The sequence below is a fragment of the Littorina saxatilis genome, linkage group LG2, assembly GCF_037325665.1.
Source record: "Littorina saxatilis isolate snail1 linkage group LG2, US_GU_Lsax_2.0, whole genome shotgun sequence".
Classification (NCBI taxonomy): domain Eukaryota; kingdom Metazoa; phylum Mollusca; class Gastropoda; order Littorinimorpha; family Littorinidae; genus Littorina; species Littorina saxatilis.
In genome coordinates this window covers 86,654,750-86,670,889 of record NC_090246.1, presented here as the reverse complement: position 1 = coordinate 86,670,889, position 16,140 = coordinate 86,654,750, and the positions used below count along the sequence as shown (strand labels likewise).

Sequence of the window (16,140 nt, the reverse complement as noted above, 5' to 3'; positions counted from 1 at the left end):
GGGGGGCAAATCAGCGGGGAAAAAAACAAAACAAAAAAACACTCAAAGCAAGGTACATGCTTTTTCCAGGGGTGGGGTTCCGGAACCCCTGGAACCCCCCCCCCCCCCCCCCCCCTGGGTCCGGCCCTGCATGGACAAAGACACACACACACACACACACACACACACCAGCACACACGCACACACACACACACACACACACACATGCAGAGAGTGCTCAGAAAAGTATCAAGGGGCGGTTGTCCGGGTGGCAATTGTCCTCCATTATCCTTCTATACTGTTCAAAAAAAGAAACGCATAGCTTGTAATATTTGGTTAATTTAGTTATATGGCTACAAGGATATCCACCAAACTGCAGAAAATGTTTATCTGGTCGTCGACCTTTCGTCCATTGTCACAAGTGAGCTCTGCACGTGACGCATGCGTTATCAGTGGCTACAATGTCAAAATTGCTCATTTGGCATGACCACTCGTCATGCTTCAGTGTAATCTCGTGAAACCCGGGGAATATTGAGCTCTCACCATGTCTTCCAAAACCCATAAAAGCGGATTGTTCGCCACAAAGAAATCAGACGACAATTCAGCGACGAAAGATGGCCCGATTGAGCAGAGAAGACCGCCAAATTGCATTGGGTCGTTTACAAGCAGGCCAAAGTCAAAGTGCAATCGCCAGGCACTTCCACGTGTCCCAGAGCACCATCAGTAGACTGTGGGTCAGGTTTCAAGCCACTGGCTCCGTTGCTGACTTGCCACGAGCGGGAAGACCAAGGGCGACAACTGCTGCTCACGACCGCTTCATACGGCTCCGCCACCTCCGGAATCGTTTCCTGTCGGCCTCATCTTCTGTCCAGGCTCTTCCCGGGCCACACCGATTATCGGACCAGACCGTGCGGAACCGCCTGCATGAAGCTGGTTTGAGAGCTCGCAGAGGGCCTCACAGAGGAGCTGTCCTCACCCGCCGCCATCGCCAGAACCGAGTGCAGTGGGGCAACCAGCACCTTCGCTGGACCGTCCGGAATCACTGGAGACACGTGTGGTTCAGCGACGAGTCCTACTTCCTGCTCCAGCGACATGATGGTCGGAGGAGGGTCTACCGGAGAGTAAACGAACGTTACGCGCCCAACTGTGTGGATGAGGCACCCGTTCATGGTGGTGGAGGCGTCATGGTGTGGGGGGCGATAAATACCGCTGGAAGGAGCACCCTGGTGCACGTCCAAGGGCGCATAACTGCCCAGCGATACGTGGAGGAAATTCTGCGCCCACACGCCCTTCCTCTTCTGGCTGACCAGGATGCCATATTCCAGCAGGACAACGCTCGCCCGCACACAGCACGACTCACCACCCAGTTCCTCACCGACCACCATGTCCAGGTGCTTCCCTGGCCATCCATGTCGCCAGACATGAACCCGATAGAACACCTCTGGGATGAATTGGACAGACGTGTGCGCAGGCGAGAAGAAGCGCCGGCAAATCACCGCGATCTATTGCAGGCACTTCAGGAGGAGTGGGACACCATCCCACAGCAAGATATCCGGCATCTGATCCAGTCCATGCCCAGAAGGTGCCGGGCAGTTGTTGCTGCTCAAGGCAGTCACACCCCCTACTGACTTGACAGCCTCGGCACCCAATCGTATTGATTGACTGATTGATTTGAAGATGCAAATGAACTGTGTGTGCATTCAACTGTGTCCATACCAAATTTCAAACAAATAATCTAAATATTGGATTTTCTGTTAATTTTTTCGAAAAATAAAACAAATTTGGCAAGTAGCAACTATGCGTTTCTTTTTTTGAACAGTATATGATAGGGGGCAGTTGTCCTCCTATGATGGGGGGCAGTTGTTCTCCTATGAAGGGGGGCAATTGTCCTCCTGTGATGGGGTGGCAGTTGTCCAGGGAGTAATTGTCAAGGGGGGAGGGATTATCCGGGGTCCTTTGTCGGGGGGCAATTGTCCGGGGGGCATTTGTCGGGGGGGGAGGGGGGGCAATTGTCCGGGGGGAATTTGTCGGGGGGGGATTATCCGGGGGGGAATTTTCCCGGGGGGGGGGCATTTGTCGGGGGGGGGGTTATCGGGGGGGGGGAGGGCTTTGTCGGGGGGCAATTGTCCGGGGGGCATTTGTCGGGGGGAAATTGTCCGGGGGACGTTTATCGGGGGGCAATTATCCGGGGGGCAATTATCCGGGGGGCATTTGTCGGGGGGCAGTGCAGTGCTTTTTATGCCATAACCTTTCCTGGGCTCTGCTTTGTCTGCACCGGCTTCAGCCTGCTTTCCGATATCGTTCCCGCGTGAAATTGGCATTTGTGCTTGCACTAGACTTACCTGACGACTACAGGCTGAAAAGCATCCTGACCTCAGGTCAAAATGAGTTCGGCTCATTCTCTCAGAGAGATAACTGGCGATAGCCGTTGAGCGATAACTGATCAGAATGACCGAAAAGACTATACCTACGGTACGCACGATAACGAAAATTAAGTTCGTCCCGAGATTCGTGATTTCGGTTTCTATAGTGTGTGTGTGTGTGTGCGTGTGTGTGTGTGTGTGTGTGTGTGTGAGTGCCAGTGTCACAATCAGTGTGTGTGTGTGTGTGTGTGTGTGTCAGTGTTACAATCAGTGTGTGTGTGTGTGTGTGTGTGTGTGGCACAATCAGTGTGTGTGTGTGTGTGTGTGCGTGTGTGTGTGTGTGTGTGTGTGTGTGTTCGGCCAGACGTGTGTGTCCATTCAGTGTAGTCATTACGGTGTGTATATGTTTATGTGTGACTCCGATGAGAGTGGCTGGGTTCTATTCTATATTTACAACGGACTGCGAGGCAGTGGCACCGTTCCAAGAGACAGCGGTATAAAATGCAGTGTGCGCCGCCATGTTCCTCACTCCAACCTTTAAATTAGGGTCCGCATAGACCCTTTGAGCGCCTAAGCAGGCCGCTCAAACAACACAAAACACAAAGTGTGTGTGTGTGTTTGTCTCAGTGTGTGAGTGTGTGTGTGTGTGTGTGTTTGTTCCATTTAAGCAAAGTGACTACACCTTTTTTTTTAACTCTATTTCAATGACTGAAATAGATTGGCAAATTGATAGTGGAAATATTGATAAAGTTAAAAGGTGCAGTCTTTGAAACTTGATTTTTACTTGGTAATGATCTCCGTGTGAAGCTGCATCCTCTTTTAGCTCCGAATACAATCTGACCAAGCCTCATCGTCCATTCTCACTGTCCGAGTTTGGAAGGCAGCACCCAGAAAAAATATACTGCAGAAATTAATTTTAAACAAGTCGCGTAATGCCCCGGTCTCACATCTACGAATGTCACCCGACTTTAGGTAGTCGGCTGGAAGTCGGAAGAGGTCGGAGAGTTCGTGAGAATTAGCAATTTTGTTTTTGAAAAGTCGGTTAGTTCGGAAGGCCCTTCAGACTGTTTTGAGCCTCCCGACTCAGACGAATAGAAATTTGTCGGGTGGTTGTCGTAAGCGTGTCGGTTTAGTCGTAAGGCGATTCTGATTAGTCGTAACGGTAGTCGGAAGACTCGTAAGGGTGGTCGGATTTGTCGGTAGCATAGTTTTGAAGTGTTTAGTCCCGACTTCCCCGACCATCCTAACGACTCTCCCGACTACCGTTACAACCACGGACGTACATGAGAAAATGTAAGTCCGTGTTACAACGGACTGCGAGGCAGTGGCACCGTTCCAAGAGACAGCGGTATAAAATGCAGTGTGCGCCGCTATGTTCCTCACTCCAACCTTTAAATTAGGGTCCGAACGGACCGATTGAGCGCCTAAGTAGGCCGCTCAAACAACACCATGAAACACAAAATGTGTGTGTGTCTGTCTCAGTGTGTGTTTGTGTGTGTTCCAAAAAAATCGTGACATTTTCAAACAACTTGAAATGGAAGAAGACGGTTTTTAAAGTTTGAAGACAGAAAAATTCAATGTCGTGTCTGTACCGACGCTTACCCAAGAAGTGGATGGAACCGTTACCTCGAAAAATGATTTTGTTAAGGGCTTGACAGCGCTGGGTCGACATGAGAGGTCTAAAGATCATCTATCGGCAAGAAATGTGCACACCGAGCGCATAACTATGAAACTGTCAAAAAGTAAGGTCATAGTAAGCTTCCATATTTAAAAAAAAAAAATCTGCAGTATAATTTTTCTGGGTGTTGCCTTCCAAACTCGCGGACAGTGAGAATGGACGATGAGGACGACAGATTGTATTCGGAGCTAAAAGAGGATGCAGCTTCTGAGATCATTACCAAGTAAAAATCAAGTCTCAAAGACTGGCATCTTTTAACCTTTATCAATTTGGTAATCCATTTCAATCATTGAAATAAAGTTAAAACAAGTCGCGTAAGGCGAAAATACAATATTTAGTCAAGTAGCTGCCATTTTTCAGCAAGACCGTATACTCGTAGCATCGTCAGTCCACCGCTCATGGCAGCCAAAGGCAGTGAAATTGACAAGAAGAGCGGGGTAGTAGTTGCGCTAAGAAGGATAGCACGCTTTTCTGTACCTCTCTTTGTTTTAACTTTCTGAGCGTGTTTTTAATCCAAACATATCATATCTATATGTTTTTGGAATCAGGAACCGACAAGGAATAAGATGAAAGTGTTTTTAAATTGATTTGGACAATTTAATTTTGATAATAATTTTTATATATTTAATTTTCAGAGCTTGTTTTTAATCCGAATATAACATATTTATATGTTTTTGGAATCAGCAAATGATGGAGAATAAGATAAACGTAAATTTGGATCGTTTTATAAATTTTTATTTTTTTTTTACAATCTTCAGATTTTTAATGACCAAAGTCATTAATTAATTTTTAAGCAACCAAGCTGAAATGCAATACCGAAGTCCGGGCTTCGTCGAAGATTACTTGACCAAAATTTCAACCAATTTGGTTGAAAAATGAGGGCGTGACAGTGCCGCCTCAACTTTCACGAAAAGCCGGATATGACGTCATCAAAGACATTTATCAAAAAAATGAAAAAAACGTTCGGGGATTTCATACCCAGGAACTCTCATGTCAAATTTCATAAAGATCGGTCCAGTAGTTTAGTCTGAATCGCTCTACACACACACACACACACACATACTGGTGTGAGCCACGTTATCCGGTCAGTGAGTTTGCACAATCATTAAGATGCCGGGAAAAATGAGCAGAGTTTACAGGCCGATTCTGTCCAGATTTGAGATGAAACTTTATTTTGTAATTCTAAATGAAGTTAGAAAGAAATCATTCGCCTATTTTGAAAATTTAGCTAAGCTGACATTTTACATGAATAGAGATGCCATGTAGTGTATGTTGACATTTACTATCATAAAGTGGTCAATGTGTGTAAGCTAAATTTAACCATCATCAGGCGGTCATATGTGTATGGTAATGTTTACATCCTTTAGATGGTCGTGTTTTATTTTATCTTATCTTAATCAAATGCGTCCCCACAATCCTTTTTTTGTGTGTAATAATATGTTGTACAATTGCAACCGCACTATATGCACACAAAGCCTCGACTTGCTAACTTCAACCATCATAAGGTGGTCATGTGTGTATGGTAATGTTTACCTCCCTTAGATGGCCAAAGGGTTTTGTTTTGCTTTTCGTTTGTTTGTTTTTATGTCAGTCCGAGGACTACGATGAGCCTTTCTCTGAAACCTGATTCAGTTTGATGTTGGACATTTCACTGGAACAAAAAGAAACACACAAAACATTGTACAAAAACTGTTTATTATTCAACTGAAAGAACAAAACAACTTCTTAGTTAATTACTGGAATAGATCTGATACTTCACACCTGAAGTTTAAAACAAGTTTCAAACACAAATATAACTGAACAAGTTTCAAACTCAAAAAATAATTAAAGAAATTGAGGACAGCCCCATCTACTGAGACATGTTGCACAAATATGTTTTATGACATAATAGAGTGAAACAATTTTAATCATGAGAGAATGCTGACAGAGATGTCAAAATCAATATCAACTGTGCCATGGACTGAGAAAACAGTGAATGTCAGGGTTTTTTCATCGATTTTGATATAGTAATACATATTCTCTAGAAAGAAAAAAAGAGAATCAGATTGAGTCTTAACAATCCTTTGTTCTTGATCTCTTTTTTTTCTTTTTTTTTCTTTTTTGTGTGCATATTTTCAAACTACAGCTGCCCTAAATGTATACAAAGCCTCGACCAAGGTACTAGAGCAACTGATAAATCAAGCGATTTCTTTTCGGCAGTGACAGATTTTGGGGAATTATTAGGACGTGAAATTCTCAGTTAACACACAATGTGAAAAAGAAAATGTGATTAAAGGGACACAAAAGCGTATGACTTTGTTTATTTCTTTTCTATCTGAAAGTCATTATTCAATTTCCAAATATACAACTTTAAAGTAAGCACAATTCCAAGCAGTCTCTGCTTTTGTGTCTTGAAACGGCACTGTTTTTACTTTTTTGATCACATCATTTTAAAACAAGAAAAGCAAACGCTCAGACGACTCTAATTTGAAATTACTACTTTGACGACGCCCCTGTGACCTTGAATGAAGGTCAAAGTCATTCATATTTTGCATAATTGTAAATATCTTCTTCTTCTTCTTTGTTCCTGAGCTTTTTACTCTCAGGGTCACCTTATGGTGAGAGTTTTGCGAGCCACACAGTTTTTACCCCGCCACGTAGGCAGTGCGACGCCGACTTTGGTGGAAGGCGTGCTGGGTATCTTTGTTTCCGAGCCCCTAAACTTTTGATGGAAACTCGGGATCTTTAACGTGCGCACTGGTCTTCTGCATGCACATGCACACAAGGGTGGTACGATTCCGTCCTTTTAGAGTCTGCACTGAATGTTGACTCTGGAAATAAAAAAAAAATACCTGGGGTTCAAACCCTCAGCGGCCAGACCGACTGGCTTACAAACCAGACGTGCTAACCACTACGCTACGTCCCCGCCATTGTAAATATCAATACAGGGCATATTCCTGCCAAGTTAATGGGGTTTAGGTTCCATAGCTTCCGAGAAAAGCCCAATGTTAAAGTTTGTGGAGGTCGGCGGAAAAGCAGAGTTACTACCCTTATTTTTTGTTGACTATGACAAACAAAGTATGAACGTGATCAGTTTGATGGGATGATCATGAGCAATCCTACAAAGTTTGATGCAATTCTGAAGAATAGTCTGTGAGATACAGAACCTCAGGTTTTTACCTTTCTTTCTTTATTTGGTATTTAACGTCGTTTTCAACCATTCAAGGTTATATCGCGACGGGGAAAGGGGGGAGATGGGATAGGGGAAAGGGGGGAGATGGGATAGAGCCACTTGTTAATTGTTTCTTGTTCACAAAAGCACTAATCAAAAAATTGCTCCAGGGGCTTGCAATGTAGTACAATATATATGACCTTACTGGGAGAATGCAAGTTTCCAGTACAAAGGACTAAACATTTCTTACATACTGCTTGACTAAAATCTTTACAAACATTGACTATATTCTATACTTTCTTTCTTTCTTTCTTTATTTGGTGTTTAACACCGTTTTCAACCATTCAAGGTTATATCGCGACGGGGAAAGGGGGGGGAGATGGGATAGGGGAAAGGGGGGAGATGGGATAGAGCCACTTGTTGATTGTTTCTTGTTCACAAAAGCACTAATCAAAAAATTGCTCCAGGGGCTTGCAACGTAGTACAATGTATTACCTTACTGGGAGAATGCAAGTTTCCAGTACAAAGGACTTAACATTTCTTACATACTGCTTGACTAAAATCTTTACAAACATTGACTATATTCTATACAAGAAACATTTAACAAGGGTAAAAGGAGAAACAGAACCGTTAGTCGCCTCTTACGACATGCTGGGTAGCATCTTTCTCGTCCCAACCAATATGGGACTCCCCCTAACCCGCGGGGGGTACTATATTCTATACAAGAAACACTTAACAAGGGTAAAAGGAGAAACAGAACCATTAGTCGCCTCTTACAACATGCTGGGAAGCATCGGGTAAATTCTTTCTCGTCCAATATGGGACTCCCTCTAACCCGCGGTTTTTTTTTACCTTCTAAGCCCCCCTGTGACCTTGAAAAAGGTCAAAAGTAATTCATATTAGGAACAGTTGTAAAGATCAAAACAGGGCATATTCCTGCCAAGTCTAAAAGATTTTGCTTCCATAGCTTCCAAGAAAAGCCCAATGTTAAAGTTTGTTGAGGTCGAGGTAAAAGCAGAGTTACTGCCTCTGTTTTGTTTGATGAATAGTCTCTAAGATACAGAACATCATCGTTTTCTTTGAAGCTGTGACCTTGAAAAAGGTCAAAGGTCATCCAATCAGGTATCAACCCATAGAGCTCAATGAGGGTCATCATCACACAAAGTTTGAAACATGTTACATATTGTTTCCATGTTAAGGGCAAATTGTTACAGTTTTGACATGGCCGTACAGCCAGACATACACGCGACATTACATAGACTCTTTATGATTCTTATGAGCCAAAAATTAGAAATCCCGAGAGATCAAGCACACACATCAAGCGATTTCCCTGTACAGTCATGTCTCTCTAAATAGTGCAAATCCTGAGAGATCAAGCATACAAATCAAGAGTTTTCCCTGTGCAGTCATGTCTCCATAGAAAAAGTAGAAATCCCGAGAGATCAAGCATACAAATCAAGAGTTTTCCCTGTACAGTCATGTCTCAATACAAAAAGTAGAACTCCTGAGAGATCAAGCATACAAATCAAGAGTTTTCCCCTGTACAGCCATGTCTCAATACAAAAAGTAGAACTCCTGCGAGATCAAGCATCGAGTTTTCCCTGTACAGTCATGTCTCAATACAAAAAGTAGAACCCCTGAGAGATCAAGCATACAAATCAAGAGTTTTCCCTGTACAGTCATGTCTCAATACAAAAAAGTAGAAATCCTGCAAAATCAAGCACACATACCTTATAAGAAAGCTTAAAAGACAATACAAATTGATTCTGATTCTGAAAATTGATTCCGATTCTGATTCACACCAAGCGATTTCCATGTACAGTCATGTCTCTCTGCAAAAAGTAGAAATCATGAGAGATCAAGCATACGTACAAATCAAGAGTTTTTCCTGTACAGTCATGTCTCAATACAAAACGTAGAACTCCTGAGAGATCAAGCATACAAATCAAGAGTTTTCCCTGTACAGTCATGTCTCAATACAAAAAGTAGAACCCCTGATAGATCAAGCATACAAATCAAGAGTTTTCCCTGTACAGTCATGTCTCAATACAAAAAGTAGAACCCCTGAGAGATCAAGCATACAAATCAAGAGTTTTCCCTGTACAGTCATGTCTCAATACAAAAAGTAGAACCCCTGAGAGATCAAGCAAACAAATCAAGAGTTTTCCCTGTACAGTCATGTCTCAATACAAAAAGTAGAACCCCTGAGAGATCAAGCACACAAATCAAGAGTTTTCCCTGTACAGTCATGTCTCAATACAAAAAGTAGAACCCCTGAGAGATCAAGCATACAAATCAAGAGTTTTCCCTGTACAGTCATGTCTCAATACAAAAAGTAGAACCCCTGAGAGATCAAGCATACAAATCAAGAGTTTTCCCTGTACAGTCATGTCTCAATACAAAAAGTAGAACCCCTGAGAGATCAAGCATACAAATCAAGAGTTTTCCCTGTACAGTCATGTCTCAATACAAAAAGTAGAACCCCTGAGAGATCAAGCATACAAATCAAGAGTTTTCCCTGTACAGTCATGTCTCAATACAAAACGTAGAAATCCTGAGAGATCAAGCACACAAATCAAGAGTTTTCCCTGTACGGTCATGTCTCAATACAAAAAGTAGATCTCCTGAGAGATCAAGCACACAAATCAAGAGTTTTCCCTGTACGGTCATGTCTCCATACAAAAAGTAGATCTCCTGAGAGATCAAGCATACAAATTAAAAGTTTTCCCTGTACAGTCATGTCTCCATACAAAAAGTAGAACTCCTGAGAGATCAAGCATCGAGTTTTCCCTGTACAGTCATGTCTCAATACAAAAAGTAGAACCCCTGAGAGATCAAGCACACAAATCAAGTTTTCCCTGTACAGTCATGTCTCAATACAAAAAGTAGAACCCCTGAGAGATCAAGCACACAAATCAAGAGTTTTCCCTGTACAGTCATGTCTCAATACAAAAAGTAGAACCCCTGAGAGATCAAGCATACAAATCAAGAGTTTTCCCTGTACAGTCATGTCTCAATACAAAAAGTAGAACCCCTGAGAGATCAAGCATACAAATCAAGAGTTTTCCCTGTACAGTCATGTCTCGATACAAAAAAGTAGAAATCCTGCAAAATCAAGCACACATACCTTATAAGAAAGCTTAGAAGACAATACAAATTGAAATTGATTCTGATTCTGAAAATTGATTCCGATTCTGATTCACACCAAGCGATTTCCATGTACAGTCATGTCTCTCTGCAAAAAGTATAAATCCTGAGAGATCAACCACACAAATCAAGAGTTTTCCCTGTACAGTCATGTCTCCATACAAAAAGTAGATCTCCTGAGAGATCAAGCACACAAATCAAGAGTTTTGCCTGTACGGTCATGTCTCAATACAAAAAGTAGATCTCCTGAGATATCAACCACACAAATCAAGAGTTTTCCCTGTACAGTCATGTCTCAATACAAAACGTAGAAATCCCGAGAGATCAAGCACACAAATCATGAGTTTTCCTTGTACAGTCATGTCTCAATACAAAACGTAGAAATCCCGAGAGATCAAGCATACAAATCAAGAGTTTTCCTTGTACAGTCATGTCTCAATACAAAACGTAGAAATCCCGAGAGATCAAGCATACAAATCAAGAGTTTTTCCTGTACAGTCATGTCTCCATACAAAACGTAGAAATCCCGAGAGATCAACCACACAAATCAAGTTTTCCCTGTACAGTCATGTCTCCAAACAAAAAGTAGAACTCCTGAGAGATCAAGCATACAAATCAAGAGTTTTCCCCAGTACAGTCATGTCTCAATACAAAAAGTAGAACTCCTGCGAGATCAAGCATCGAGTTTTCCCTGTACAGTCATGTCTCAATACAAAACGTAGAAATCCCGAGAGATCAAGCACACAAATCATGAGTTTTCCTTGTACAGTCATGTCTCAATACAAAAAGTAGAACCCCTGAGAGATCAAGCATACAAATCAAGAGTTTTCCCTGTACAGTCATGTCTCCATACAAAACGTAGAAATCCCGAGAGATCAACCACACAAATCAAGTTTTCCCTGTACAGTCATGTCTCCAAACAAAAAGTAGAACTCCTGAGAGATCAAGCATACAAATCAAGAGTTTTCCCCTGTACAGCCATGTCTCAATACAAAAAGTAGAACTCCTGCGAGATCAAGCATCGAGTTTTCCCTGTACAGTCATGTCTCAATACAAAAAGTAGAACCCCTGAGAGATCAAGCATACAAATTAAGAGTTTTCCCTGTACAGTCATGTCTCAATACAAAAAAGTAGAAATCCTGCAAAATCAAGCACACATACCTTATAAGAAAGCTTAGAAGAATACAAATTGATTCTGATTCTGAAAATTGATTCCGATTCTGATTCACACCAAGCGATTTCCATGTACAGTCATGTCTCTCTGCAAAAAGTATAAATCCTGAGAGATCAAGCATACTAATCAAGAGTTTTCCCTGTACAGTCATGTCTCAATACAAAACGTAGAAATCCTGAGAGATCAACCACACTGTTAGGAAACGCTGTCATTGCTGAACTTTGGTTTAGTTTTGTGTGTTGCATGCAGTTGACTTATTTGTACTTTGTGGGAAAGTACCGATATTATATTTTGTAAACACAATATTTATGTTTGGACGAGAATGCAGGTGAACTTTCTAATTATTCCGGATGCTGGCGCTCACGTGGTGCGCAGGGTGTTATGGGTAACTGAGCAAGGTCAGTTCATAGCAACGGCTATGGCTTTTCGTTTTGCTTGGTTACCACCCTTCTAAGGGCAGGTATTTTGAGTGTTTTTTTCGACATCTAGCATGTGAGATTGAAGTCAATGTATTTATGAGAATTGGAGTAAGAATATGTAATTTAATGGCTTTTGTCAAAATCAGTAAACACAGCTGAGAACTAATTCTCAACTGATAAAAAAAACTGTGTCTTAGAATGACTAGAACTGAATGATGTTCCTGACAATACTCTGTTAACAAAAAGTGACAACCACAGCATGAACAACAGTGATCTCAATGACTAGTCGACTCGCACGGTTGGCCTAGTGGTAAGGCGTCCGCCCCGTGATCGGGAGGTCGTGGGTTCGAACCCCGGCCGGGTCATACCTAAGACTTTAAAATTGGCAATCTAGTGGCTGCTCCGCCTGGCGTCTGGCATTATGGGGTTAGTGCTAGGACTGGTTGGTCCGGTGTCAGAATAATGTGACTGGGTGAAACATGAAGCCTGTGCTGCGACTTCTGTCTTGTGTGTGGCGCACCTTATATGTCAAAGCAGCACCGCCCTGATATGGCCCTTCGTGGTCGGCTGGGCGTTAAGCAAACAAACAAACAAAAAATGACTAGTCCTTGCACCTGTTCTTTTGGATTCTGTTTCTTACAAAATCTTTGACGTTTCGCCACGTCCTGTTCTTGAGAGCCTTATCCTCTATGAGACACTTGACAATAACCTCTTTGCCAGGCAGATGACCCAGGAGGATGTAGCTTTCCAGGTGTCTGAGCACAGCGCTGACTTCATCATCAGACCAGGCTTTCCTTGCTGCACAGAGAAAAATGATACAATGCTTGAGAATTTCCTCAGATTAAACACAGACAACACCACAACAGACAGCAAACAATTACAAAAGCACTACCTTCACAACTTATGTCATGGCACTGGGGAATAGAACTGTCCAAAACAAACTTTCAGAAAAAGCACATTCCAACAACAACGTAAAATGCATACATGTATTGTATAATGCACAAGAAGAGAAAGTTTTCCAGTCATGTGTCAGTAACTTGTAACTTGTTTTTCATGTGGGTTCTGAGCAGACGAAAACCAAGGAAGCCTTGTCAAATGTTTACATTTCTATGCACATTTGGTCAGTGATTTGACGAAAAGCTCGCGCTCAGACATGCAAGTTCCGCAAAGACTGATAACTTACTAAAAAAGAAGAGCAAACGCTCGATTGAGTCACTTTCGACGTAGAAAAAGGTCATGGTGGTCGAAACATTATCAAAACATAGGTCAAAGGTCAACTTAACATGGATATAAGTGTACATTATACCCGAGTACGCTAGTACTTGGGCTCAGCAGACTTTAATTGTGTGTCTGTCTGTCTGTCTGTCTGGATTTAACAGCTTATTGCTGGGAAACTACTGGGCGCAGTTCGTTCAAAAGTTGATACACTAACTTGATAATAGGTCCGATTGATCGTATTAAAACTTCATAATGTTAGCTGGGACCTAAATGCGAAATAATCCACAAAAACGACTCTTGGCGGTGGGCGCAATTCGCGGTGGGATAGAACTGCTGTTCGGCTAATAGAACTGCCAGCCAGCCACCGACACCTACAGGCTTTGCGTGCATGTGCCACTTCGCGTGCGCGCGACCTGAAGTTAGCACTCTAGGCATTTGAGTTCACTGGCAAAATTGTCAGAGTTAATGGCTTGGTGGAAAGCACGTCCGCCTATGGCCAAAGTGATCCGGGTTCGATTCCCGGCATAGGCGATTTATTTTATCTATTTTTTTAAAATTCTTGTTTACTATTGTTTATCCCCGAGTACGCTAGTACTTGGGCTCAGCAGACTTTAATTTTTCACAAAAACGACTTAACAGTGGGAGGAATTCACACCGGCGGGGCAACACGCAGCCTGATAGAACAGCCAGCCAGCTCGCTGGTTATTTCCCGCATCATCACACGCACGCAGAGGATTTTTGTAGGTCAGGTTGTGGGAAAGTCCACAATGTTCCACAGGGGAACTGGTTGTGTTTGTATTGTTTATTTTCTCACAGTGATGTTGATGGTTTTTACACATATTATGAGGAACTTTTCTCAGATGTTGGATCCCGAGACCAGCCTCTCGTTTACGATTGTAGAGATCGATCAGCACACACAGAACAATCGCTTAAGTTTAATTTCAGAAACCAACATTCACACCACAGGCATTCCAAACATTTATATTGTTAAGTTATGAAGAGGGTCGGCAGTATATTTTTCACTGTGATCAAATAAAAGAGAAAGGCCAGTCACCACACACATCCTCGGCTCGCATGCAATGCATTTATATAGCAAAGGGAATGCCTGTAATTCACACAGAGCAATCACTTGGTCTTAAACGTGCACAAGACAAAAACTTTCATACTGGGGGAGCGAGCCAGTCTGAAGAGTACTCGGGTCCAGCGCGAGCGTTTTTTATTCCTTCAATTATCCGATCCTCTGAATAATAATTATACATTATTCACTGCTGTTTGATGCGTCGAGGTCAGATGCCATGATTGTTTCACCTGTCAGTGCAAAAGTTACCCCGAAGTCCGTAGGGCTGAGGGGCAAAATTTGCACCGACAGGTGAAACAATCATGGCATCTGACCTCGACGCATCAAACAAAGGTGAAAAATGAGAGCGTACCACCAGAGGACTGAAGCGATCCAGGTGACTGTGTCGCACCAGAAGACTGAAGCGATCCAGATGAGAGCTTACCACCAGAAGACTGAAGCGATCCAGGTGACCGTGTCGCACCAGAAGACTGAAGCGATCCAGATGAGAGCGTACCACCAGAAGACTGAAGCGATCCAGATGACCCTGTCTGGCCACACAGCTGCGGATATCCAGTGAAGTTGTGGTGTCCTTGTCCTGAAATAAAAAAAAAGAGTAAAATTAAAAAGTCTCTTTTTGGATACCAGGGCCGTGGTTTACTTAAAAACTTATGCTGTCAGGGTCTCCGCCAAGTTGTGGGAAGAAACAAACATCTTGACAAAAGTCTCGCAATAACTTTGACCAATCATACAAGCGCTCAATTCCCACCGTGTTAAACGTAAACCAGCTGCTCAAAATGCAGCCCTTCCCAGTCTGTGTCCGTACAATTTGACGGTTTTGACCCTTTCAATACGTATCAGATTTACGCCGTCGACCTGCTCCACTGAATTTAACAAGTTTTCCAACGAAACAAAAGTTTTACCGACAATAAACTTCCAGATCCATCTTCTTTAGCCAAGTAGGCAACGACGAAAACGTAAAAAAACAAACGATGGCGGTCAGTCTCGAGAGAACTGATTACTAAGATTAGTCATACAAGCACACAAGTCCCGTGCATCTTTTGAGCCGAGTTCAATACGTGATTTATGGCTCGCGCTTGCTGGCTTCTGATTGCGCGGTGCAATAATATTAAAATAAGGCTCACGATTGCTGGCTTTTGATTGTGGTTCAATAATATTAAAATAAGGCTCGCGCTGGGCTGCATTTGATTGGAGTAGAGTTTTGACTTGATTGACAGGTGGTAGGGTCCATTCAGCTCCTGCTGTGTTAATTAACAGTTTAACGAAAAAATCCTGCCTTAGTATGGCCACCAGCTCATCTCCTCTAGTGCTTGTCAATGAAATTTGATACCAAGCATTATATAGAAACAAATCATTTTCTAATTAGTTCAAATACCTTTTTGTGAGGCTGCTGTTTGAGGATGGGTATCTTCTTCATCGTCGTCGTTCTCCTCGTCAACAATGATGTCATCGCTGATGTCGACACTGTCCAGAGAAGTTGGGTTTGTTATTTCTCCTTTCTCCAACTGAATGAGAAGTTTTGCCACTTTCGTCACTTGAAGCGCTGCAGAAGGTAATCTATAGTAACGTCTGTGTGTGCGAATGTCATGACCCAGAAACTGAGCAACAACGTCAAGCTCATTGTCTGCAAGATTGTAGAGTTGAGTCATTGTGGCTACGTGCTTTCTCAAGGATGTGGACGTAATAAGTTCAGGGTGTTGCAAATCTGCTTGTTGGCAATGAATCTTCAGAGTGTCACTTCCGCGAATGTGTCCATTTCTATCACCATGACCAAAGCAGCTTTGAGAGAAAACAAAGTTGTTTGTTTCAGGAATGCCAGCTTCTTGACGAGATGCAATGAGTGTTTCAAAAGAATCTACCAAATTTGCTGTCAGCAAAATTGGAACGATTGTGCCAGTTTTGCCAATAATCTCCACCCTTTGTAATGATTTAC

General features: G+C 42.6%; 2 protein-coding genes across 2 annotated transcripts in view; one reads left to right on the top strand and one right to left on the bottom strand.

Moving 5' to 3' along the window:
• LOC138960022 (PCNA-associated factor-like) overlaps positions 1-16,140 on the top strand; it is a 63,734-nt gene that overhangs the window by 5,319 nt on the left and 42,275 nt on the right. The gene's annotated exons all lie outside the window — the stretch shown is intronic.
• LOC138960020 (uncharacterized) lies at positions 10,823-15,895 on the bottom strand. The gene is made up of 3 exons (XM_070331738.1): positions 15,583-15,895; positions 14,632-14,784; positions 10,823-12,709 (listed from the first exon to the last, which is right to left on the bottom strand). The coding sequence occupies exons 1-3, from the start codon at positions 15,854-15,856 to the stop codon at positions 12,513-12,515; spliced, it is 624 nt and encodes a 207-aa protein (XP_070187839.1). The 5' UTR covers positions 15,857-15,895; the 3' UTR covers positions 10,823-12,512.

Coding starts and splice junctions, on each gene's coding strand:
- LOC138960020 (XM_070331738.1), bottom strand. CDS start 15,856: ATGACTCAACTCTACAATCTTGCAGACAATGAGCTTGACGTTGTTGCT. Junction 14,785..15,582: donor AACAGCAGCCTCACAAAAAG/GTATTTGAACTA, acceptor TTTTTATTTCAG/GACAAGGACACCACAACTTC. Junction 12,710..14,631: donor ATCGCTTCAGTCTTCTGGTG/GTAAGCTCTCAT, acceptor TTCTCTGTGCAG/CAAGGAAAGCCTGGTCTGAT.